The sequence below is a fragment of the Mobula hypostoma genome, chromosome 11 (assembly GCF_963921235.1).
Source record: "Mobula hypostoma chromosome 11, sMobHyp1.1, whole genome shotgun sequence".
In the NCBI taxonomy this organism is placed as follows: Eukaryota; Metazoa; Chordata; class Chondrichthyes; order Myliobatiformes; family Myliobatidae; genus Mobula; species Mobula hypostoma.
In genome coordinates, this window is record NC_086107.1 from 95915899 (window position 1) to 95941080 (window position 25182).

The 25182-nt window shown below is 48.4% G+C and overlaps 1 protein-coding gene across 4 annotated transcripts in view; it reads left to right on the forward strand.

Moving 5' to 3' along the window:
- Positions 1 to 674: 674 nt before the first annotated feature.
- Positions 675 to 25182, forward strand: part of LOC134354362 (circularly permutated Ras protein 1-like) — a 76097-nt gene continuing 51589 nt past the window's right edge. For 2 of the 4 annotated variants that reach the window (XM_063063315.1, XM_063063312.1), the window contains exons 1-3: positions 675 to 835; positions 24058 to 24200; positions 24407 to 24766. In XM_063063315.1, the coding sequence (XP_062919385.1) occupies positions 24092 to 24200; positions 24407 to 24766 (469 nt within the window). In that variant the 5' untranslated portion in view covers positions 675 to 835; positions 24058 to 24091. Of the gene's footprint in view, positions 836 to 5406; positions 5519 to 17068; positions 17167 to 24057; positions 24201 to 24406; positions 24767 to 25182 lie in introns of those variants that run through there. The other 2 variants (XM_063063313.1, XM_063063314.1) reach the window with 2 other exon arrangements.

Genomic DNA, 25182 nt, shown 5'->3' on the forward strand with positions numbered 1-25182 from the left:
TCAGATTTCTGAATGGGCATTGAACCCACCAACATTTCCTCAGTATTTTCCCTCTCTTTTTGCACGACCTATTTAATCTGTTTTATATATAATCTTATCGTAATGTATAGTTTTTATTACCATGGATTGTCGTGTATTGCTACCGCAATGCAATAAATTTCACGACATATGCCGGTGATATTAAACCTGCTTCTGATTATTTTATTGTTTATTTTACAGACGTTAAAGTTATGTATAATGTATGTATAACTTAACAGAAGTTAAATTATTGGTTGATATCCGGATCTGACGATGACCACCACGATTCTAGCTGGGCGGACGAGACGGTGTGAATATGTATACAGAGGGGAAGTCTGAAACATGCCACGGCAGAAACTGTTCAGCCTGTGGTGCTGTGGAGACCGAATCAAGCTGGAGACACTTCATCCGAGTTAGCAATATCTGTGCCGGACCGGACATGAATTATTGTACAATTCTGTAGTTGGGCGTGTTGGGGTAACCGGTGCATCGCCGCATTAATTACAGTACAGACTTTCACCCAAGCCGATCGTTTCCTCCGCAGCCGCGGATGCCGGTACAGTACCAGAGCTGCCGGCAGAGGGCAGCCGTGGGCGGCGGCCGGGTCCCACCTGGGCAGGTGACACTCACACCTTCCTGAGGAAACGAAACTGAGCGACAGAGAGAGCGAGAGCAGGGGCGGGATCGCCCGAGGTCCGAGTCCAGTACAGCCGGCGCCTCCCCAGCCTGCGGACTGAGTGCCGGAGCTTTCAATCGGACCGGGCCGAGTTTTCCAGGATACGGCGAAGAACCCGAGGGAGGGGAGAGCACAAGGCAGGTAGGTGATGGAGGGAATTCCACTGTGGGAGCTTAGCATGGAGCAACGGGAAGCGTGGTCGCCTGTATCGATCCCGGTTTAGAATTCTGAGTCTCACGCTCTGAATGATATGAGGTCCCCCACCACCCTCTTCTCTCCGGTACTACCTGCCCGCCCCCCCCCACCCCAACCACCACCTCTCTTCTCTCCGGTACTGCCCCCCCCCCACCACCCCCTTCTCTCCGGTACTGCCCCCACCACCACCCTCTTCTCTCCGGTACTGCCTGCCCGCCCCCCCCACCCCAACCACCACCTCTCTTCTCTCCGTTACTGCCCCACCCCAACCACCACCTCCCTTCTCTCCGGTACTGCCCCCCCCACCACCCCCTTCTCTCCAGTACTGCCCCCACCACCACCCTCTTCTCTCCGGTACTGCCTGCCCGCCCCCCCCACCCCAACCACCACCTCTCTTCTCTCCGTTACTGCCCCACCCCAACCACCACCTCCCTTCTCTCCGGTACTGCCCCCCCCACCACCCCCTTCTCTCCAGTACTGCCCCCACCACCACCCCCTTCTCTCCGGTACTGCCCCCCCCACCACCCCCTTCTCTCCGGTACTGCCCCCCCACCACCCCCTTCTCTCCGGTACTGCCCGCCCACCCACCCCCACCACCCCCTTCTCCCCGGTACTGCCCGCCCACCCCCACCCCCACCCCCACCCCCACCCCCACCATCCCCTTCTCCCCGGTACTGCCCGCCCCACCGCCCCCCTTCTCTCCGGTACTGCCCGCCCCACCGCCCCCCTTCTCCCCGGTACTGCCCGCCCCACCGCCCCCCTTCTCCCCGGTACTGTCCGCCCCACCGCTCCCCTTCTCCCCGGTACTGCCCGCCCCCACCCCCTTCTCTCCGGTACTGTCTGCCCCCACCACTCCCTTCTCCCCGGTACTGCCCCCCCACCACCCCCTTCTCCCCGGTACTGCCCCCCCACCACCCCCTTCTCCCCGGTACTGCCCCCCCACCACCCCCTTCTCCCCGGTACTGCCCCCCCCACCACCCCCTTCTCCCCGGTACTGCCCCCCCACCACCCCCTTCTCCCCGGTACTGCCCCCCCCACCACCCCCTTCTTTCCGGTACTGCCCACCCGCCCCCCCCACCACCCCCCCTTCTCTCCGGTACTGCCCGCCCCCACCACCCCCCCCTTCTCCCCGGTACTGCCCGCCCCCACCACCCCCCCCTTCTCTCCGGTACTGCCCGCCCCCACCACCCCCCCTTCTCTCCGGTACTGCCCGCCCCCACCACCCCCCCTTCTCTCCGGTACTGCCCGCCCCCACCACCCCCCCCTTCTCCGGTACTGCCCGCCCCCACCACCCCCTTCTCTCCGGTACTGCCCGCCCCTCCCCCTCCCCCACCCCCACCCCCCTTCTCTCCAGTACTGCCCGCCCCGACCCCACCCCCCTTCTCTCCGGTACTGCCCGCCCCAACCCCACCCCCCTTCTCTCCGGTAATGCCCCCCCCACCACCCCCCTTCTCCCCGGTACTGCCCACCCCCACCCCCTTCTCTCCGGTTCTGTCCGCCCCCACCACCCCCTTCTCCCCGGTACTGCCCGCCCCACCCCCCCTTCTCTCCGGTACTGCCCGCCCCAACCACCCCCTTCTCTCCGGTACTGCCCGCCCACCCCCACCACCCCCTTCTCTCCGGTACTACCCCCCACCACCCCCTTCTCTCCGGTACTGCCTGCCCCCACCACCCCCTTCTCTCCGGTACTGCCTGCCCCCACCACCCCCTTCTCTCCGGTACTGCCCGCCCCCACCACCCCCTTCTCTCCGCTACTGCCCCACCCTTCTCTCCTGGTCCCACCTCCCACCACCCCCCTTCTCTCCGGTACTGCCCGCCCCCACCAACCCCTTCTCTCCGCTACTGCCTGCCCGCCCCCCCACCACCCCCTTCTCCCCAGTACTGCCCGCCCCCACCCCCTTCTCTCCGGTACTGCCCCACCACCACCCCCCTTCTCTCCGGTGCTGCCCCACCACCACCCCCTTCTCTCTGGTACTGCCCCCCCACCACCCCCTTCTCTCCTGGTACTGCCCCCCCACCACCCCCTTCTCTCCTGGTCCCACATTTAACAACAGCAACATCTTGCCTCCCCAGTGCCTTTTGCACCCTGCTCAGGTGGGGGGGGGGGCAGAAGAAATTGTCTGCGTCCCGTCACCTCTCTTAGGGAAAAAAGACATCTTGGCATCTTACCTTCTCCAAAGGCATATAGGGCTGTGAAAAAAATGGGAGGACGGACCAGGTGTGCACCAACTCTGCTGACAGAGCCATCCACCCCCCCCCGCCCACCCCACTCTCCCAGGGCCACTGAGCCAGACTTGCCTCATCCCAGTATCGGAGTACTAACTCTCCCTGCGGCACCTCTGGGGCAGAGATACACACCTAGAGAGACCAGAACTCCAGTTATGAAGTAAGATTACAGGGAGCTGTGGGAACCATAGAGTTGTCATGATCGGGACAAGACCTGAGATAGACAAGGCCTGCCAGTGTGCTAACGGCTTAGGTGGTGTGATCTTTGTCCAGTGTCTTATGGAAAGTTTCCTCACACTATATATAGAAGGCCAGATGTGATTCTGCCCACAAACAGCATTCTCAAATCAACTTTTTCAAGTTCCTGTATAATACCATAAAAATTTACCTTGCCCAAATTTAGAACTTGAATCTGAGGGCTAGATCTGTCCCTTCCAATGATAGTTTAAAACTAATAGAACTCCGGACAGTGGTCCCCCGCCACTGAACATCTGAGTCACTTGTCCTGCCCTTCCTCACTGGATTTTTGCTCTCTCCCTGGTAGCATTGTGTGCTGAAATTTCCCTGAACACACTTCACACAACAAATAAACTCTTCTCGGGCTTCCAGCCGGGTACAAGTATCGATTTTAACCGACATTTCAAAGACAGACTCTGCCATCTTCATCAGGATTGATGCCTGGGCATGTCTAGTCCAGTACCCTCGTTGTCCATCCCTCCTGATTGGTTAGTCCTCATCCAATCAGGTTTCCGCTGTCCCACCTTGTTTACAATTGATCCTTTTATGCTTCACATATTCTGCCTCATATAAGCTATTAGCACTATCTTGGTCCCAGTCAATTAGGATAATTGAAAACACCAACAACTGCGAAACTATTCTTGCAATTCTCCACAATCTCTCTCTCTGCATATTTGCCTCACTAACTCCCGTTGACTATTAGATACAATCCCAGCAAGGTGACCATCCCCTTTTTTCCAATCAGCTCCATCCATAAGACCTCACGAGGTGATCCCTCACTAGTTTAATCACAGCTACTGCCGCGATGTTCTCTTTAAATGCAACTCTCCCTCCTCTTTTTTTTTCCTCCACTTCTGTCCTCATTCATCTGTCAGGGCAATGAGAGTAGACGTCAGGATGCTATGTTGCAGTTGTACAAGAGGGAATTCTGCTGAACACAAGACAAATGGGCCAAGCTTAGATGGGAGTCGCAGTCGGTAGGTGAGAGTTTGATAGGAACACCTGTTTCTGTGCTGCATAGCCATGACTTTGCCTCTATAACTGAGGAACACAAGGTTCCCCGGAAGGGATGTCACAGATAGAGAAGGTGGTGAAGAAGACTTTTGGTATAATGGCCTTCATCAGTCAGGGCATCGAGTATAGGAGCTGGGAGCTGGTGGTGCAGTTGTACAAGGCACTGGTGAAGCCATATTTGGAATATTGTGATCATTTTGCTCCTCCTGCTGTAGGAAAGTTGCCATTAAACTGGAAAAAGTGCAGGGACCTATGCTCACCCATAATAGAAAACATCCTCTCCACATCCACTCTATTTAGCCTTTCAATATTCGATAAATTTCAATGACATGCCCCCATCATTCTTCTAAACTCCAGTGAGTACAGGTTCGGAGCCATCAAATGCTCCTCCTACGTTAACACTTCCTGGAATCATTCTTGTGAACTTCCTCTGGACCCTGTCCAATGCTGGCACATCTTTTCTCAGAACCACGCACAATAGTCCAGGTGTGGTCTGACCAATGGCGTAAAGCCTCAGTATTACATTCCTGCTCTTGTATTCTAGTCTTTTCAAAAATATATGATAACATTGCATTTACCTTCCTTACCACTGATTCAACCTGCAAGTTAACCCTGCACAAGAACTCCAAAGTCCCTTTGCAACTTTATTATTTGAATTTTCTCCCTGTTTAGATTAGATTAGATTCAACTTTATTGTCATTGTGCCGAGTACAGACAAAGCCAATGAAATGCAGTTAGCATCTAAGCAGAAATGCAACGAATAGTGTTATTTACAAAATAACTGCAAATAAAAATTAAGTACACAAATATTAAAGTACTGAGACAGTACAATATGGGTGCAATACTGCTTAGTGCTGTGATGAGAGGTTCAGCAGGGGCACAGCCTCAGGGAAGAAGCTCTTCCTGTGCCTGCTGGTGCAGGAGTGGAGGCTCCTGTAGCGCATACCGGATGGGAGGAGAGTAAAAAGTCCATGGTTAGGGTGAGATGCATCCCTGATAATGCTTTTCGCCCTGCCCAGGCAGCGTTTATGGTAGATGTTCTCAATGGTGGGCAATTGGGTGACGATAATCCACTGGGCAGTTTTCACCACACGCTGGAGTGCTTTGCGGTCCGATACAGGACAATTGCCATACCACACTGAGATGCAGTTGGTGAGTATGTTCTCAATGGTACAGCGGTAAAAGGCCGTCAGTATCCTGGGACAGAGGTGAGCTTTCTTGATGCTCCGCAGGAAATAAAGGCGCTGTTGTGCCTTTTTGACCAGGATGGAGGAGTTCAGGGACCAGGTGAGATCCTCAGAAATGTGGACACCAAGGAATTTGAAGCATGATACATGCTCCACTACAGCTCCATTGATGTAGATGGGGATGTGAGTGTGGGTCCTGGCATGCCTGAAGTCCACAATGATCTCCTTGGTCTTCTGGGTGTTAAGGGCCAGGTTGTTGTTGGCACACCACGCAGCCAGGTGCTGGACCTCGTCCCTGTAGGCCGAAATAATAGATAATGGTCTATGCCTTTATTCCTTCTACCAAATTGCACTCTCCTACACGATATTCCATTTGCCCATTCTCCCCATCTATCTAAATCCTTCTACTGACTCCCTGCTTCCTTAACACTACCTGTCCCTCCACCTTGTGGACACGTGGCCAAGTGGTTAAGGCACTGGACTACCGACCTGAAGGTCGTGAGTTCGAACCCCAGCCGAGGCAACATGTTGTGTCCTTGAGCAAGGTACTTAATCACACATTGCTCTGCGACGACACTAATGCCAAGCTGTATGGGTCCTAATACCCTTCCCTTGGACAACATTGGTATTGTGGAGAGGGGAGACTTGCAGCATGGGCAACTGCTGGTCTTCCATACAACCTTGCCCAGGCCTGCACCCTGGAGAGTGAAGACTTTCCAGGCGCAGACCCATGGTCTCGCAAGACTAACGGATGCCTCCCACCTAACTCCATGTCATCCGCAAACCTGGCCACAAAGCCATCAATTCAGACATCTAAGTCATTGACATATAATGTGAAAAGGAGCAGTCCCAATGCAGATCTCTGTAGAACACCACTAGTCATCAGTAGCCAACTAGAATAGGCCCCATTTATTCCCACACTTTGCCTCCTGCCAGTCAGCCCAATTGTCTGTCCATGCTGGTGTCATTCCTGTAATACCATGGGTTCTGATCTTGTTTTGCAGCCTCATGTGCAGCACCTTATCAAAGGCCTTCTGAAAATCCAAGTAAACAACATCCACTGACTCTCCTTTGTCTATCCTGCCTGTTATTTCCTCAAACAATTCCAACAGATTTGTCAGGCAATGTTCCCTTAAGGAAGCCATGCTGACTTTGGCTTATTTGTCATGCACTGTATCCCAAATATCCCAAAACCTCATCCTTAATAATGGACTCTAATATCTTGCCAACCACTGGAGTCAGGCAAAAGCAGGATCCAGTCCCCCTCTGATCTCTGAATTCAGCCTCTTAATCCAGGGATGCTTAAGGAACAGCATTTCATCTGAGTAAGTTACAGCCTGCAGCCACAGCTCCATCTTCCCCTCGACACAGATGTTACCTGACCTGAAACTTAACAGCATTTTCCTTTACTTGATACTCCCAGCAGCTGCAAACTTGCTCTCGCACTTCCCGAACTGTTTCTTCTCTCCCTGTGCTCTCACACCTCGTCCGGCTAGGCCGCCGTCCTCTCCGGCCTCTCCCCATCAGCACTGCCCCTGCTTCCCGAAGTCCGTCCGCCTGACTTGCACTCCGCCGCAAAGGGAACCCACTCCTACTTCACCTGTGTGCAGCTCCCTTTCCTGCAGTGGTGAAAGTCCAGAATGGCAAGACCAATAAACGAGGAGGGAATGAGGACCATTCAGCCTTCATCTCTGTTGCAGAAACTGAGAGTGTGGAGTTCGCAGGAACCTATACAATTGTAACGGGACCATGCAGCCCAGACGCAGAGAGGGTGGTCCCAGTGACTGGGAATTCCAGGATCGGGATTTGGTGTATACTTCTCAGACTGAGATCTAGAAAGATTCCCTCATTGGTGGGGGTTGAGCAGTGGAGCTCCCTGCTGCATATGGCTGTGGATGGCATTACATTTAAGGAAGTAGATTTTTATTTTGAGAAACTTGAGATGGCAGTCACTGGAATCTGGAGCAACACACAGGATACTGAAGGAGCTCGGTGTCGGAGGCGTCTGTGGGGTGATGTCTCGCCCTCCACAGAGATGGGGAGAAAAGTCCACCATTTCTCCACGGAGGTGACGAGAAAAGCTGGCTGCTTTCCCCTCCGCTGAAGCTGCCTGACCTCCGGCTACCTCTGTTTTAGTTAAAGTTAATGGAAGTTTCATTGTAGCCCAGAATAACCCAAAACAACCCACTAACCACAGACGTCAATAGATTTCCTGGAGATACTGCTGGCTGACATGATTAATTGCTGTTGTCATGGTGCTGCCTTGACGTGTGCAACAGGTTCAACAGAAACTGAGCCTCAGAGACGAAGTAACATGGAATCAGCCCCTTTAAGTTTCCAGATCTGGTGAAATATTTTAAGTATGTGTTCATGGGGCTTAAATTCACAATTCCTAGTCTTGGAACATGACGATTACATCATTAGTTCAACCAGTACCCATCCTGCAACATTCAGTCTCTCTCAGAAATATTTAGATTTGGCAAGGACTTGGTGCTGGTAGAGACGTTGTATGTTGGTGTTGGAGCAGACGCCCTGCTTGAAATCTAGATCCTGTTAACTCCACGGTTTCCAATGATTTCCAGGGATCCACTTGTTCCCACTGAAGGACGTTTCTACATCAGATATCCACAGATGATCACAGGTTACATGGACAAAACAGGGATTTTGGAGCCTGCAGAAGGATGGGTCGGAGATGCTGGGAGACCCCACTGCTGAAGTGAGGGCAGGTTTACAGTTCTCACAATGCTGAGGGCCCTGTTCAAACTTGGGAAGATGTCAGTACGTTAAAGCAGCTGTAACACATGGAGCTGTGTGCATGTGTGTGTAAAAGCATCCAGTGAGGAGCCTTACCTGTTGTGACTTTGACTGCCATTTAAACTTAACCAGATGCACAGCCAGTTGCAGAATTACCATTCATCTTTCGTGCTACCTCTCCAGAGATGTGAAGCCAACGTTGCTTCAGATTCCCAGGAGTTGGTTTCAATAGGCACATTTAATGTCAGGGAAATGTATACAATATACATCCTGGAATTCTTTTCCTTCGCAAACACCCGCGAAAACAGAGGAGTGCCCCAAGGAATGAGTGACCATTAAATGTTAGAACTCAAAAGCTCCCCCTCGACTTCCCCCTGCCACGCACAAGCTACAGCAAAGCAACGACCGTCCCCCTCCCCTGCCAGCAGAAAAGCATCGGCACCCCCACCAAGCACTCAAGCGTGCAGCAAAGCATCAATAAAGACACAGACTTGCAGTACCCCAAAGACTACTCATTCACCCGGTATTCGACATACCACAGGCTCTCTCTCTCCCTCTGATGCTGTCCCACCATTATCAGGATCACCCTGCAACAAACGAGGCCTGGTGGCTCAGGGAGAAAGGAGCATCATGGCTAACAGAAAATCTCACCTCCCACATGGGGGCAATGATTACCGTGTTAGCAGCAGTCTGTGCTAAAGCTGTGCCAAATGATGATCAGCCATGATCACAGTGAATGGCGGTGCTGGCTCGAAGGGCTGAATGCCCTACTCCTGCACCTATTGTCTATTGTGAAAGCATCCTGGCCTCTGCTGTAGAAAAGCAGCATCCATCATCAAAGATCCTCACCACCCAGGCCTTGCTCTTTTCTCACTGCTGCCATCAGGTAGAAGGTATAGGTGCCTCAGGACTCACACCACCAGGTTCAAGAACAGTTATTACCCCTCAACCATCAGGCTCTTGAACAAAAGAGGATAATTACTCTCATTCTATTTCTGGTGTTCCCACAACTGATGGTCTCACTTTAAGGACTCTTTATCTTGTTACTTCACACTCCTATTATTTATTGCTATTTACTTATATCAGTATTTGCTCAGCTTCTTGCTCATTGATCCTGTTTACAGTTACTATTCTGTAGATTTGCTAAGTATGCCCGCAGGAAAAAAAATCTGAGGGTTGTATGTGCTGACATGTATGTACTCTGATAATCTATTTTACTTTGAACTTTGGATGTGTAGTCATCCTGTCAAGACCCCTCACTACATTGCACAGCAAGAGTTATCATTACAGTTTGGCTATTGTTCCCTTGAATTTAGACAGATCTAAGCTAGAGGAATTAAAATTTGACTGCTTTTGGAAAGGTTCATTGATTATGGACATATACTGACCCTGATCAGAGATCCTCTCTAAGGTGCCACAGATTGAAACCTTCACGTCAGTGGGTGACGTCCCAGAGCCATTTAGTAAGCTCCATGTAGACATTTCCCTGATTCAAGAGAAAGCAGGCAAGAAAATTATTAAGCGGTAACAAGAGTAGGGTTGTGCAAGCATACAGGAAGCAGATTAAAAAACCTGGTTGAATTGGAGCCATAGCAACAACTCTCACTCAAGGTCAGCAAAACCAAAGAGCTGATCATTAACTACGGGAGGAAGATGCGGAAGGTCCATGAGCCCGTCTTCATTAGGGGATTGGAGGTGGAGAGGGTCCGTAACTTTAAATTCCTTGGCATTACCATACAGCTATCTTTTCTGGGACCAGTGCTTAAGTGCTGTTTGAAAGAAGGCACGACAGCACCTCTGCTTTCTTAGAAGTTTGTAAAGTTTTGGCACGTCAGCCAGAACTTTGAAAAACTTCTTCAGATGCACAGTGGGGTGTATTCTGACTGGTTGCATTACAGCTTGGTATGGAAACACCAATACCCAGGAACAGACATGTCCACAAAAAGTAGTGTTTCCAGCCCAGTCCACCACAGGCAAAGCCCTCCCTATCAGTGAGCACATTTACAAGCGCTGCCAGAAGAAAGCAGTATCCATGTCAAAGGTCATGCCCTCTTCTTGCTTCTCCCACCTGTGGAATTCTTTGCCACAGGCAGCTGTGGAGGCCAAGTATACTTAAGACAGAGGTTGATAGATTCTTGATAAATACTCTACAACTCTTGTTTTCAGTTTTATTGACTGACTTAGTTACTTATTTATTTTTGGTTAATCTTTCTGGTTTAAAATGGCGCTATTGAAGTTGGGCGACAGCTTACAGGCAAGAAATACAATGAAATGCTTATAACTTTTTTCTCTGGTAAATGGTCATCACAAACAATGAAGAGGCGGGCAAAGACAAGGCTGACTCGAGGGTCGAGCCATGCACTGCAATGCAAAGTCAGAGCGTGGTATGTTCGAGGAGGAGTGAGGTCAAGGTGTGATTGAGACGGTGTTGGAGTTGGAGCGACTGAGTGGGAGAGGAGTCGGTATGGAGGAGTTTCGGGGCCTGTCCGCCTAAACCGGGAGTGAGGTTCGATTGATCGAAGCGCCAAGTCGATTTGGAAAGGTCGAGTACGGTCTCGGGCTGGGCGGCAGGGTACAGACCCAGAGCATATCTCTGTGCCGGAGCCCGGCCAAGTATTTGGATGATTTAAGCGCCAGCCCAGATAGAGCGAAAAGGCAGGGTTGGACCACTTCCGTTAGCTCTTACACGATATTTACTCCTTTCTCTGCGACGCTGAGGCTGTGAGACTGATCCAGCTGCTACGTGATCCAAGTTTGCGAGCTTTGCAGTGACTTTCCCACTGTGTGATGAACTGAGAGTGACACTATGGGCCCACTCTGGCTGCTCCAGGCTCCAGGACTACGGGTTCAATTTGGTTCAGAACGCTGTTGTTTGCATGATTTGTTTTTTTTCTCTTCCTCTGCACATTGGGTGTTGGTTTTTTAAAGTTGGGGCTCTCTCGTGTTTCTTGCTTTGTGGCTGCCTGTAAGCAGATGAATCGCAAGGTGTATAATTTGTACATTCTTTGATAATAAATGTACTTTGAATCATTGAATTTACTTATTCATTTATATTATTGTATTTATACCGACTATCTTGTTTTGCACGTTGGTTGTTTGTCAATCTTTGTGCGTCATTTTTTTCTATTATTGTGTTGTATTTCTTTGTTTTACTGTGAATGCCTGCAAGAAAATTAATTTCAGGGTTGTATATCATGACATACATGTACTTTGATGATAAAGACACTTTGATCTTCGAACTGGTAGGCCTAAAAGTGGACAATTCCTCTGATCCTGACGGAATGCATCCCAGGGTGCTGAAAGAGATGGCATAAGTTAAAGTAGAGTTGTTTGTGATAACTTACTAAAAGTCTCCGGACTGTGTGCAGGTCCTGAAGGATTGAAAGACTCTGAATTTCACATCACCATTTAAAGAAAGGAGGTAGGCAAAAGGCCAGTTAGCTTAACACCTGCAATCGGGGAAAATGCTCGAAGTGATCATCAAGGAAGAAGTACTGAGACATCTGGATAGAAGTGGCTCCATCAGGCACAAACTTACTGGAGTTCATTCAAGACCTAATCTGAGAAATGGACAGAAGGGAATAGGTGGGTGTTGTATACTTTGGATTTCCAGAAGACTTTCAATTAAGGTGCCGCATAAAGGACTTGCCCATAAGGATGCACGGAGTAGGAGGTAATATATTAGCATATCTAGAGGGTTGAAAGCAGAGATTTGGGATAAATGTGTGTTTCTCTGGTTGGCAGAGTGCCACAGGTGCCAGTGCTAGGCCCACAATGGTTTACAATATACACTTACAATTTGGATGAGGGGACTGAGTTTGCTGATCGCACCAAATTGAGCGGAAAAGCAAATTATTGTACAGAGGATGTTTTAAATAGCATAGTACTCATTTGAGATGTTTTGTTCTCCATGGCTGCTGCCTGACCTGTTGCTTATTTTCAGAATTTTCTGCTTTAACAAACACACCTGGAAACTCAGGTAGTGCATTCCACGGACCAACCACTCTCTGAGTGGAAAAACCTTCCTCTAATATCCCCCTTGAACTTATCAAGTTATTGAAGTTATCAGGATGACAAATAGAAAGTTTGCCTTCATTGCCAGAAGGGTTGAATTTAAGAGCAAGGAGTCACTCTGTGGCTGTATGTGCAGTTCAGGGAATGGATCTGGGGCAGAGATGAGGGGGAACTGCTTTACCCAGAGAGTATAGAATGTGTGGAATTCTCTGCCCAGGGAAGCAGTAGAGGCAACCTGATGAAATGTATTTAAGACACAATTAGATAGATTTTTGCATAGTGGGGGAATGAAGGGTTATGGGGAAATAGCAGGCAGACGGAGTTGAGACCGGGGCCAGACCAACTGTGATCTTAATGAACGGTGGAGCAGTCTCAACTGTATTGGTGTTCTGGTCTTGTGTGCCATGATGCAGTGAAAAGTTTGTCTTGCAAACTGCTCATACAGATCAAATCATTACACAGAGCATTAAAGCTCACCTGTCAGGAAGCATAGAGGAGGCTTAGCCCAGAAGCAGAGCGGCGGAGACGGTACAGTGGTGAACAATATCTCTAATAATAGGCCACAAATAACAAGCCACGAGGGGCCACAGAGCAAGAGAGAACAGGAACCAAACACAACAGGCAACAAGGTGAACGTCAGGCAGCGAGAGTGACAGCTAGGAGCAACTAGCTGGTTCCACGAGAGGACAAAGACTGTGGATGAGAGCGAGGGTTAAATAGGCTGCGGGCAATGAGTGGCAGGTGGGGTCGGGGAGGTGCCAGCAGGGTCAGGCCGGGAGCTGGGCTAACTGTGAACAAGGTAAAACAATATCAGTGCAGAATAAACTACAGAAGCTACAGAGAAAATGGAAGAGAGGGGAGGGGGTGAGTCGAGGAGTGACTGATGTCAAACGGAGGGCACTGTAGAAGAAGCGTTTGATGTGTAGGAAGCCCGGAAGACTGTCAGTAGCCCGATCTCCAGGGTGTTGCTGTAACCACTGAAAAGAAATGTGTTGATGCTTATGTTACAATGCGAAAAGTATATTATATTGCAAAATTACCTCTTGCAGTAAAAGGAGATTATTTTTCATTTCACCACGGTTGCTAAGGCATTGAATCAGAATAACTGGGAAGCTGTGTCTGAGCTTTGGAGGTGAGTCAGTGACCAGGGGTGGGAGGGAGGGGAGGGGAGGGATGTTGTGTGTCACTGCCGGAGAGGGAGAGAGAGAGAGAGATGATTAACCAGGTGCAGGGAAAATGCAAGTTTATAATCACCGGCCTCAACCCTCAGCCTCCAGGTAGGACTGAGGTGTTCACCAATGCTTCTTACCACAGCAACAAGAATTACCTGCAGCCTGGTGTTGAGAGAGGAAGAGATTCTCTTCTGTCTCAAAGTAAATTTATTATCAGAGTACACATATGTCACAACGCACAACACACATTTTTCTTGTGGGCATACACAGTAAATCCAAGAAACATAACAGAATGTCAGGAGATGGAAGGGAGAGTCAGGTCGTGGAGAGCACCCCTGCGGTGCTCCCCCTTAACAATGTACTCCATTTTGAGTACTGCTGGGGGGGACAACCTACCTGGGGTTTGTGTCCACAGGACACTCAAAGCTTCTGCGCCAGTTAACAGGGTTGTTAAGAAGGCGTATGGTGTGTTGGCATTCATCAACCATGGGAATGAGTTCAAATGTCAGGTAATGTTACAGTCATAGACGACCTTGGTCAGTCCCCACATGAAGTACTGTATTCATTTCTGGTCGCCTCACTACAGGAAGGATGTGGATACTGTAGAGAGCGTTCAGGGGGAGATTTACAAGGATGGTGCCTGGATTGGAGAACGTGCCTTATGAGAATAGGCTGAATGAACTTGGCCTTTTCTCCTTGGAGCGACGGAGGGTGAGAGGTGACCTAATAGAGGTATATAAAATGATGAGAGGCATTGATTGTGTGGATAACCAAAAGCTTTTTCCCAGGGTTGAAGTAGCTAACATGAGGGGACAGAGTTTTTAGGTGCTTGGAAGTAGGTACTGAGGGGATATCAGGGTTAAGTTTTTCACACAGAGAGTGGTGGGTGTGTGGAATGCACTGCCAGTGACAGTGGTGGAGACAGATATAATGGGATCTTTTAAGAGGCTCTTGGACAAGTACATGGAGCTTAGAAGAATAGAGGGCAATGTGGTAAGATAATTCTAGACAGTTTCAAGAGTAGGTTGCATGGATGGCACAACATTGTGGGCCGAAGGGCCTGTAATGTGTTGTATTTTTTTAAAGCATCAGTGAAAGACCGCACCCAATAGGACGGACAAACAACCAATGTGCAAAAGACGACAAAGTGTGCAAATACAAAAGGAAAAAAAACAGTAAATGAGCAATAAATATTGAGAACATGAGATGGAGAGTCCTTGTAAGTGATTCAGTAGGATGTGGGAATAGTCCAGTGATGGGGTAAGTGAAGTTATGCCCATTGGTACAAGAGCCTTTTGGTTGAGGGGTAATGACTGTTCCTGAACCTGGTGGTGTGCGTTCTGAGGCTCCTGTACTTTCTTCCTAACGGCAGCAGGGAGAAGAGAGCCTTGCCGGCGTGATGCCTTCCTGCAACGGTGCTCCGTGTAGATGGGCTGAATGGTGGGGAGGGCTGTCGCATTGTCTTGCATCCCCTGTACGAGATCAGCTCCTCACAATCAAGTGATCCTGTGGCTACCTCCCCGGAGAATAGTGGGCCTGTCTGCTGTAAGGTCTGTGTGCTCACAGAAACGTAGCCAATGAGAGGTCTTCTTTTACTACCGTGTCTGAGAAATTCTCGCTCTTACTCTGAATAACCTACGTAATTAATCCACCAATACTTGGCAGTTATGAAACAGAGACTCTGTATTCAGTTCAGGCCTGCTGGGAGTATTGCTGACTGGATAATGGCCTTGCAATGGAATCTTCAAAACTATTCAGTTTTAAAAAGCTGCCCATGTGTTAAAATGGTTGGAAGTGGTCTAACTTTCAACTTTGTTAAGATGTAGATTCATAAATGCCTTCAGTAACTCCACGTACAAAAGCACACTGTCTTTTAATAGCGTCACTCCTGTGGAATGGTGGGCAAAGCTGCCGGTGAACTGGCTTAATCCCGACCTCGGCTGCTGTTTGGAGTTTGCACCAGGGGTGCAGTGCTAGCCGGAGCGCACCCAGCACATCTTTAAGAAAAAAGCCGAAATAAACAAGCTAATTAATTAGGTGCTGCCCAGAAGCCAATCTTCATTAGAGGAACTGAGGTGGAGAGGGTCAGTAACTTTAAATTCTTCGGCATTAAGGATCGACGTTTCTCTCTCTGAAAAGTGTCAGAGGATCTGTCCTGGGACCAGCATGTAACTGTCATTACAAAGAAAGCCCGGCAACGCCTATACTTTATTAGAAGTTTGTGTAGATTCAACATGTCACCTCGATCCCGACAGCCCTGTCTTTTCAGCCTGTCTGGGCTGGCGTTTAAATTGACCAAACAATGGAACGGCTAAAGGCTCCAGCGCCCTGGAAAGAGGAGTGAACATCGCGTAGAGCAAGTGAAATCGGCAATCGTCTCTGATCTGGGCCGATATTTACGTGCCAGGCGGCACCTAATTAATTAGCTTGTTTGTTTCGGCTTTTTTCTTAAAGGTGTGCCGGGTGCGCTCTGGCTAACACTGCACTCCTGGTTTGCACGTTCTCCCTGTGACCACATGCTCTTTCCCATTTCCTCCTCATCCCAAAAACGTGCAGGTTTGTAGGTTAATCGGCTAGTGTAAATTGCCCCAGTGAGTAGGTGGGTGGTGGGAACTGGGGCAGTTGAGGGCTTTTGAGGAGGATGGACAGTGTAAATGGTGGTAGGTGTAGTTTCAGTGGGTAGGGGAGCTTGTTTCCATGCTGGATGGTACCAATTTAAAGATAATTCTTGAGAACCATGGTTACTTCACTGACCATCAGAGACTTTGTGGAATGGAGAAATGGTTCTCCAGATACTTGTAGCTCAGTGAAGAGTAATAATCAAATATTTTCTGAAGTTCTTTAAACTGTATGCCATGATTTGGTGAGAGAAGGGGAGAGGGTAAGTTGTGTCAGAGGTACCACTAATCTTCCACCAAACACAGAGCGGTCCTCAGAGACTCAACACAGTCTTAACACCAAACGACTGATTCATAAACCCTATAATCTGTCACTTGTTGAATGTATTCTGAACTGACTAGTTTGCAAGAGTGAAAAAGTGCTGGTTAAGTGTGAAAACTTTAGTTATAGCGAAAAGAAAAAGTGTTTAATTATTTGGCCTGACAAAAAAAAATCGAAATCAAAGTTCAGTTTACTGTCATATGCACAAGCACTTGTAGGCAGAGATACAATGAAAAACTTAATTGCAGCAGCATCACAAAGCATCTGATAAGCAGCAGTCACAACAAAAGCATAAATTGTACAAAATTGTGCAATAAGGGACACAATTAGAGCACCCATACTAGAGAGACAGCGCTAAGCAATATTGCACCCATATTGTACTGTCTCAGTACTTTTATATTTGTGTGCTGTAGTGCTTTTTTATTCGCAGTTATTTTGTAAATAACCCTATTCTTTGCATTTCTGGTCAGATGCTAAATGTATTTCATTGGCTTTGTATCTGTACTCGGCACAATGACAATAAAGTTGAATCTAATCTAATCTTTAAAAAAAAGGTCCATTGTAGCGCAGTGGTCACAGTGTTGCTGTGCCTAAGTCATGATTAGGAGTTTGCCCATTGGTTCAAGAACCAGATGGTTGAAGGGAAGATGCTGTGCTTGAACCTGGTGGTGTGAGACTTCAGGCTTCTGTACCACCTGCCCAGTGGTAGCTGTGAGAAGACGGCATGGTCCAGGTGGGTGGGGATTTTTGAAGCTGCATGTTGCCTTTTTGAGGCAGTGCCTCCTGTAGATCCTACCGACGGTGGGAAAGGATGTGCCCGAGATGTATCAAACTGAACCCACTACTCTCTGCAGCTACTTGTGTGTCCGTACATACAAATTGCAGTAGCAGACCATGATCTAACCAGTCAGGATATGTTCAATGGTACATCTGTAGAAATTTATTAACATATTCAATGATAAGCCACTTTGCCATCCCCTCTACCATCCAATTTCTAAATGGACACTGAGTCCATGAACACTACCTCACCACATTTTTTATTTATTTCTGTTTTTCCCCGTAACGTTAACTTAACTATTTAATATACATGTATGAGAAGGAAGCCTTTAACGCCGAGTGGAGTCATCGGGATGCCATCATGACGGCTTTTTTTTAAGCAGGCTTTCTTATTTTTATGAGGCCGAGTTGCTAGCTCGATGCTCAAGCCAGCACGGATGGAAAGCGTGCAAGGGAGCCGGTTGGATTCAAACTCGGGAGCCTGCTGGATTTGAACTCAGGAGCCTTCGCTCCGAAGTTTGGCACTGATGCCACTACGCCACCAGCCAGCCAATATACATATATAATCACTGTAATTCTTTTTTTTTCTATATTTATCATATATTACATTGTACTGCTGCCACAAAGTATATATATAATTTTTTTTGTATTTGCACTGTTGTCTTTTGCACACTGGTTGATTGCCTAAGATGGTGCGGTCTTTCATTGATTCTATTATAGCTATTATTCTATTATGGGTTTATTGAGTACGCCTGCAAGAAGGTAGCATGGCAGTTACCGCGATGCTATTATAGCTTGGGGTTTTGGAGTTCGGAGTTCAATTCCGGCATCCTCTGTAAGGACTTTGTACATCCTCCGTGTGGAATGCATGGGTTTTCTTTGGGTACCCCAGTTTCCTTCCACAATCCAAAGGACTACCAGTTAATTAGTTATTGTAAATTGTGTTTTGACTAGGCTAGGATTCAATCAGGGGTTGTGGCACAGCTTGAAGGACTGGAAGGGCTTATTCTGCACCTTATCTGTAAATAAGTAAAAATGAATCTCAGTGGTGTATATGGTGACATAAATGTACTTTGATAAATTGGCGTTGAACTTGAGGGCAGGGCGGTAAACATGGTTTATGTCAACCTCAGTAAGGCCTATGATAAAGTTCCGTATGATAGGCCGATCCAGAAGGTTAGATTACATGGAATTCAGGGAGAAATGGCTAATTGGATACATAATTGGCTTCATGGAGGAAAACAGAGAGTGAGAGAGGAAGATTTTCTTGGACTTGAGGCCCATGACTAGTGGTGTACCTCGGGTGAGTGCTGGGTCCATTGTTGCTTGTCATTTATATCAATGATTTGGAAAAGAATGTACAATTGGAATTGGTTTATTATTTTCACAGGTTTCGAGTTGCAGTGAAAAGTTTGTCTTACATACTGGTAAACAATAAGAGAATGTAGAATAAAGTGCAATGCAGGTAGGTAACAAAGTGCAAAGTCATTGTGAGGTCAGGAATCTATCTTATACTGGAGTAGAAGCCGCTTTTGAGCCTGGTGGTATGTGCTTTTCAGACTGATGGAGGAGAGAATGTCTGAGGTGGTGAGGGTCTCTGATTATGCTGAGGAAGCAAGAACTGTAGACAGAGTCCATGGAGGGGAAGCTGGTTTCTGTGATCTGCTGAGCTGTGTCCACAACTCGTCAGTTTCTTGTGGTCACATACAGAGCAGTTGCCATATTAAGCCATTATGTATCCAGAGAGGATGCATTCTATGGCACATCAATTAAAAATTGGGAAGTGTCCATGGCAATATGCCAAACTAGATTGAACAGTAAGATTGTGGGTAATAGTAAAATAGATGGTATAGTGAACAAGGAAGAACATTATCAAAATGACAGTGGGACCTTGATCAGATGAGTAGTGGGTGAAGGGAATGGCAGAAGGAGTTTAACTGGGAAAAATCCGAGGTGTTGCCTTTTGGAAAGTCAAATACGGATAGACCTTTCACAGTGACCGGAAGAACCCCAGGGAGTGCTGTAGACAGAGAGACCTTCTTTACCTGCAACTTCCACTTTCAGGGAAGCGAGTACATGTTTCCCTGAAAGTGGAAGTCACAGGTAAAGAAGGCTTTCGGCAAGCAGGCCTTCATAAGTCAGGGAGGTGATGGTGCGGTGGTGCAGGACGCTGCAGAGGCCACACTTGGAGTATTGTGTTCAGTTTTGGTCGCCTTGCTGTAGGGAAAATGTTATTAAACAGGAAAGAGTGAAACAGGAAACATTTTGCTGGCTGCTGCTGGGACTTAAGAGCATGATTTATAGCAAGGTGTTGGACCAGGGGTGGCGCTAAGGTGGTGCTAGCTGGTGCTATAGCCCCAGCAGAGATTGCAATGGCACCAGCGTAGCACCACCAAGAAATTAACTGAAATTTCACAAACAAATTGCAGCTGCTTTGCTTTCTTTGTATAGTTTTGTTTCTCCAGTTGATCGAGTGAAACAGCGCCCCCAATTACCGTAGCACCCACGCAGCAATAAAGTTATAAACTCTGTCAGATCCACTCTACACTTCTGCTTATTCGTTCATTGTCAATGTCTTGCCTTTGCTGTCCTCAGATCAGTTAAACTGATCTAAGATCACTTATGGTGGTGAGGTCACTCACTCTCACTCATGCGAGAGATTGATAGTATACATCCAGGCGCAGATCCATGGTCTCATGAGACTAACGGATGCCCTCCACACACACACACACACACACACACACACACACACACACTGTGCTTTTACAAGCTACCATGGGCCTGGCACGTGCATTATTTTGGCCGGCGTGAAAATGGATCGAGTTTTAGTGAGAAAACGACCTCACCCAGAGGAATCAGTGGTGTTTCAGCCCGAGCATGTCTTAATTGAAAGTGACTTGCAGGAAGGAGTAAGTGGAGATGAGGACGACAGCAGTTCATCGAAGGAGTGTGAGGGCGAAGTAGAGGAACAAGAAATGGAGCGAGATTCGGAAGAGAACGTGGATGAAGCTGCTCTTGATGCTAGTGGGAATACTGCTAGCGATGTTAGCCAGCAGCCTGAGGAAGGACCCCGTCAGTCAGCATTGGAAAAAGTACCCTTCGCTGCTCGCAACAGTTTGGCAATCAGCAAAGGAGTTTTATTCGTGGCTGGTTTATCTGACTGGAATATTCAATCACGAAAGGTACTACGTTCTGCTTCATATGCAGTCATTTCCTGTGTGGAGGATATAGATTCCATTTTGAGTCTACCTTCACTGTCACCGGTTACCTCAACTGGTGGAAAGCTATAACAGCTTTCAAAATCCACCATACCAGCCAAACAACGGCAGATGGGACTGTCTTGGAGGGTATGTTGGTCAGCATGGGCCAGTTGGGCTGAAGGGCCTGTTCTCATACTGTGTGATTTTTGACCAAACGTGGTCGTGTCTGTACTGCCACTTCCTCTGGCAGCTCATTCCTGAGGGTGAATCTCTAACCCTACAGATCTCCTTTGAATTTCTACCCTCACGTTAAACCTGCTCCCTCTGGTCCCAAACTCCCCTGCTGTGGGGAAGAGAGAGATTCTATCTGTCCTCCTCACCATGAAATAAATCTCAGTCTCCTCTTGAGTTTATTTTCCCTTCCCGTGAAAATAAACTCAAGCTATCTAATCTCCCTGACTTCCTGCCCTCCATCCCAGGCGTCATCCTGGAGATTTGCTCCGCACACTCTTTATCACTGCCACATCCTTGTGGTAGCAAATTTAATTTGGAGGTAGTCCATGCTTGGTATGATTACCTTGGGGTAATCAGTCTCCCCACCACCCATCATCGCCCCACCACCCATCATCTCCCCAATCACAAACCACCAACATCCCCCTCACCCACCCACTGCTCCACAGCTGACCATTGGGTCTAGCCGGGTTGCTTGATTACAGTCCACATTCACCCAAGACTGACTGGGAAGAAGGCCAAGTCTGTATGTATATTTCAGGCAGAGGTTGATAAATTCTTGACTGGTCAGGGCTTGAAGGGATATGGGGAAAAGACAGGAGATTGGGGCTGAGAGGAAAAGTGGATCAGAGGAGACTTGATGGGCCGAATGTCCTAATTCTGCTCCTATGTTTTTACGGTTCAAGGCAAGGCCCACAGACAAAATTGCATCGGCTCCTCCTCCCTCCCCCTCAGCACAACAATCCTCCACGAGTCCCCTCTGAAATTCTAAACACGAGTGACAGCCAGTGTGAAGAGGTAATAACCACAGGGCTGTGCTTTCTAACCTGGTGTGCCGGTGTTCGAGTCGATGGTGGAAAGACTAAGGGGAGTGTAAACGCCTGTCTTGTCTGCCCTGGGGACGGACTGTTTGTCAGTGCCACCATGGGGGAATACAGCGGGCAGGGAATCAAGCTGGAGAGTTGCAGCAGAGCTGGGAAACAGGTCTCTGAATGAGCTGCCCAACTGGGATCTCGTTTGGTGTCAAGAAAGGGTAACCTAGCACCTGAAGATAGGGTCCTAGGGCAATACAGCACAGCTACAGGCTCGTCCCAGTTTCCTGTGTTCAGCCCAGGTCACTCCGAGCCCTGTGCCTCCGAGTAGCTGTCCAACTGTTTCTGAAATTATAGTATCGTACCTGCCTCACCAGCTATATCTCATTAAGAGTTTGAAGAGATTTGGCATGTCGCCTAGCACACTCGCAAACTTCTACAGATGTGCTGTGGAGAGCATACAGACGAGCTGCATCACCGTCTGGTATGTGGGGGGGGGGTGGGGGGAGCTACTGCGCAGGATCAAAGTACAGTAAGTACTTGGGGTATTGTGTGCAGTTTTGGGCTCCTTATTTTAGAAAGGATATACTGACATTGGAGAGGGTTCAGAGAAGATTCACGAGAATGATTCCAGGAATGGAAGGGTTATCGTATGAAGAACGTCTGGCAGCTCTTGGGCTGTATTCCCTGGAGTTCAGGAGAATGAGGGGGGACCTCATAGAAACATTCCGAATGTTAAAAGGCCTGAACAGATTAGATATGGCAAAGTTATTTCCCATAGTAGGGGAGTTTAGGACAAGAGGACACGACTTCAGGATTGAAGGACGTACGTTTAGAACAGAGATGTAGAGAAATTACTTTAGTCAGAGGGTGGTAAATCTGTGGAATTTTGTTGCCACGAGCGGCTGTGGAGGCCAAGACGTTGGGTGCATTTAAGGCAGAGATAGATAGGTTTTTAAGTAGCCAGGGCATCAAAGGGTATGGGGAGAAGGCAGGGGAATGGTGATGACTGGAAGAATTGGATCAACCCATGATTGAATGGCGGAGCAGACTCGATGGGCCAAATGGCCTACTTCTGCTCCTATATCTTATGGTCTTATAAGCTGTAGTGAGTTGTAAACTTAGTCAGCTGCATCATGGGCACTAGCCTCCGTAGTGTCCAGGACATCTTCAAGGAGCTGTGCCTTAGAAAAGCAACGTCCACGATTAAGGATCCCCACCACCCAGGACGTGCCCTCTTCTCATTGCTACCATCAGGAAGGAGGTACAGAAGCCTGAAGATACACACTCAGTGATTCAGGAACAGCTTCTTCCCCTCTGCCATTCAATTTCTGAAAGGACATTGAAAGGATGAACACCACCTCCCTACTTTTTTAAATTTCTTTTTTTGCACTGCTTGTTTAATTTAAATATTTAATACATGTATACTTACCGTAATTCAGTTTTTTTCTCTATTATGTATTGTACTGCTGCTGCAAAAGTTAATAAATTTCATGACAAGCGCCAGTGATATTAAATCTGATTCTTTCCTCTAGTCATAGTTATAGTCATACTTTATTGATCCCGGGGGAAATTGGTTTTCGTTACAGTTACACCATAAATAATAAATAGTAATAGAAATAGTAATAGTAATATTACTATTAGTAAATAGTAATAGTCATAGAAATAATAAATAGTAATAGAAAATAGTAATAAATAGTTAAATAGTAATATGTAAATTATGCCAGTAAATTATGAAATAAGTCCAGGACCAGCCTATTGGCTCAGGGTGTCTGACCCTCCAAGGGAGGAGTTGTAAAAGTTTGATGGCCACAGGCAGGAATGACTTCCTATGATGCTCTGTGCTGCATCTTGGAGGAATGAGTCTAGCAGCTCATTCTGCATGCTCTCTGTGAAAAATTCACCCCTCAGGTCCCTTTCAAATCTACCTAATCTCATACTAGTTTTGGTCTCCCCTACCCTGGGGAAAAGACTGTTACTGTCTACTTTGTGTATGTCTGTCATAATTTTAAACATTTCTATACATTTCAGGGAATAAAGACGAGCCAGGCTGACCTCTCCCTGTAGACTCCAGCGCTCTAGTCCTGGCAAAATCCTTGTAAATCTTTTCTGCATTCCTTCCAGTTTCACCAGGTCTTTGTGATAATAGGGTGACCAAAACCGTGCACAGCCTCACCAACAACTTGTACAACGGTGGCATAACATCCCGTCTCCTGCCCTGACCGATGAAGACCAGCCTGCGATGATGTGCTTTCTGCCTCCATTTCAGTTCCCTCCTTTGCACCTGACCCCAGCCCCTGAATGTTCAAGGTGACTGTCCGGATTTGATCCCCATGCCGGGAAAGAAGTCTCTCTGGATTTCATTTGAGAACAACTCTGGGGTGCCAGGCTCTTTCTGCTGTGCCCAAGGCCCCTCTGCCCACTTCAGAGCCTCCTGGACCCCTGCACAATGCTGTCAGTTTAAGTGACAGGCAGGACATCAGGACCTGTTGTCAGGAAAAAAAAACACATGGGAGGTCCTGTTCCTGTCACCAGCACAGCCTCTCTGGTTGGAAGGGTTAATAACAGGACATGAATGTTCTAGCCACTTCTTTAACTTTTCAGGTTTGACCACTGCAAGCTTCTGTGAAAGAAGAAGATGGAGTTTGCCAGCAGCCACTTCTACATTCGAAGTCCAGCTGACACGAATCACACCAAGCAGCCCGGTGGAATTTGCCCCTCGGGGTCCGAGAGCAGTGATGGGATTGGTAAGTGCCAGCCAGTTGTGTGGCGTTTCAGAGGCTTCACATGCATCTCTATGCCTACCGCTGTTACCATGGTAACTACAGCCATGGTAACTACAGCCATGGTTCCTGTAGTGACTACAGCCACTGCTGTCATGGTGGCTACAGCTTTGTCGTCATGGTAGCTACGTCTGTTCCCGCAGTAACTTCAACTGTATTATTCACTGCAGGGCAGGGACTTCCCGTCTACGACCCCGTGGCGACCTGCGGCCCAGCCCCAGAAGGACAACAGCCGGTAACCTCTCCACTCTACGACCAGGTGTATGAGCCTTGCCGGCTGAATCCATGGGTGTGTGAAGGAGGTGTCGGGGGCGGCGACCCTATCTACCTCAACAGCAACTCCATGCCTGTGGTCACTCCTTCCGCACCTGCCGCCGAAAGCGGATTGGGGCTCAGCCCACACACTGGGGGCAAGGACTGCAGCAGTGTTGCTGAAAGTAGGAAGGCTTCAGACCCCCAAGCTGGGCAGCATTTCTCCGACACACCACCAGTGCCTCCACCCAGACTTCCCCGGCACAGGATAGCCCAAGGTGAGCTCCAGCACATAAACAGTGTTGTAACAGTGTTGTTGCTTCCTCATCCCAGCCGTTCCCTTGGTTACCGGGCCTCCCTCGCACCATCTTCCTCTGGCCCTTCTCTGTGAGTGGCGAAAGGTCCTCACTCTGCCCCCCCACCCCGCCCCATGGTATCCCTCCCCTTTCCTCTGCCTTCTTTCACTGCCCTGAATGTCCTCTCCTTTCTTATTCCTTCCTCCCTCTGGCTGTCAAGACACAGCCCCACACACGCCCACGTCGCCCCAGCAAGCAGGCAACGGGAGGCCAACTCCTGTACGCATTCACCTTCATAACCAGAAGGTAGGATGCAGGAGTTGGGAAGATCCACTATACCTCGAGTGTGAGTCACCTGAAACAGGGTGTGCTTGTTCCAGAGGGAGTCATCCCTCGAC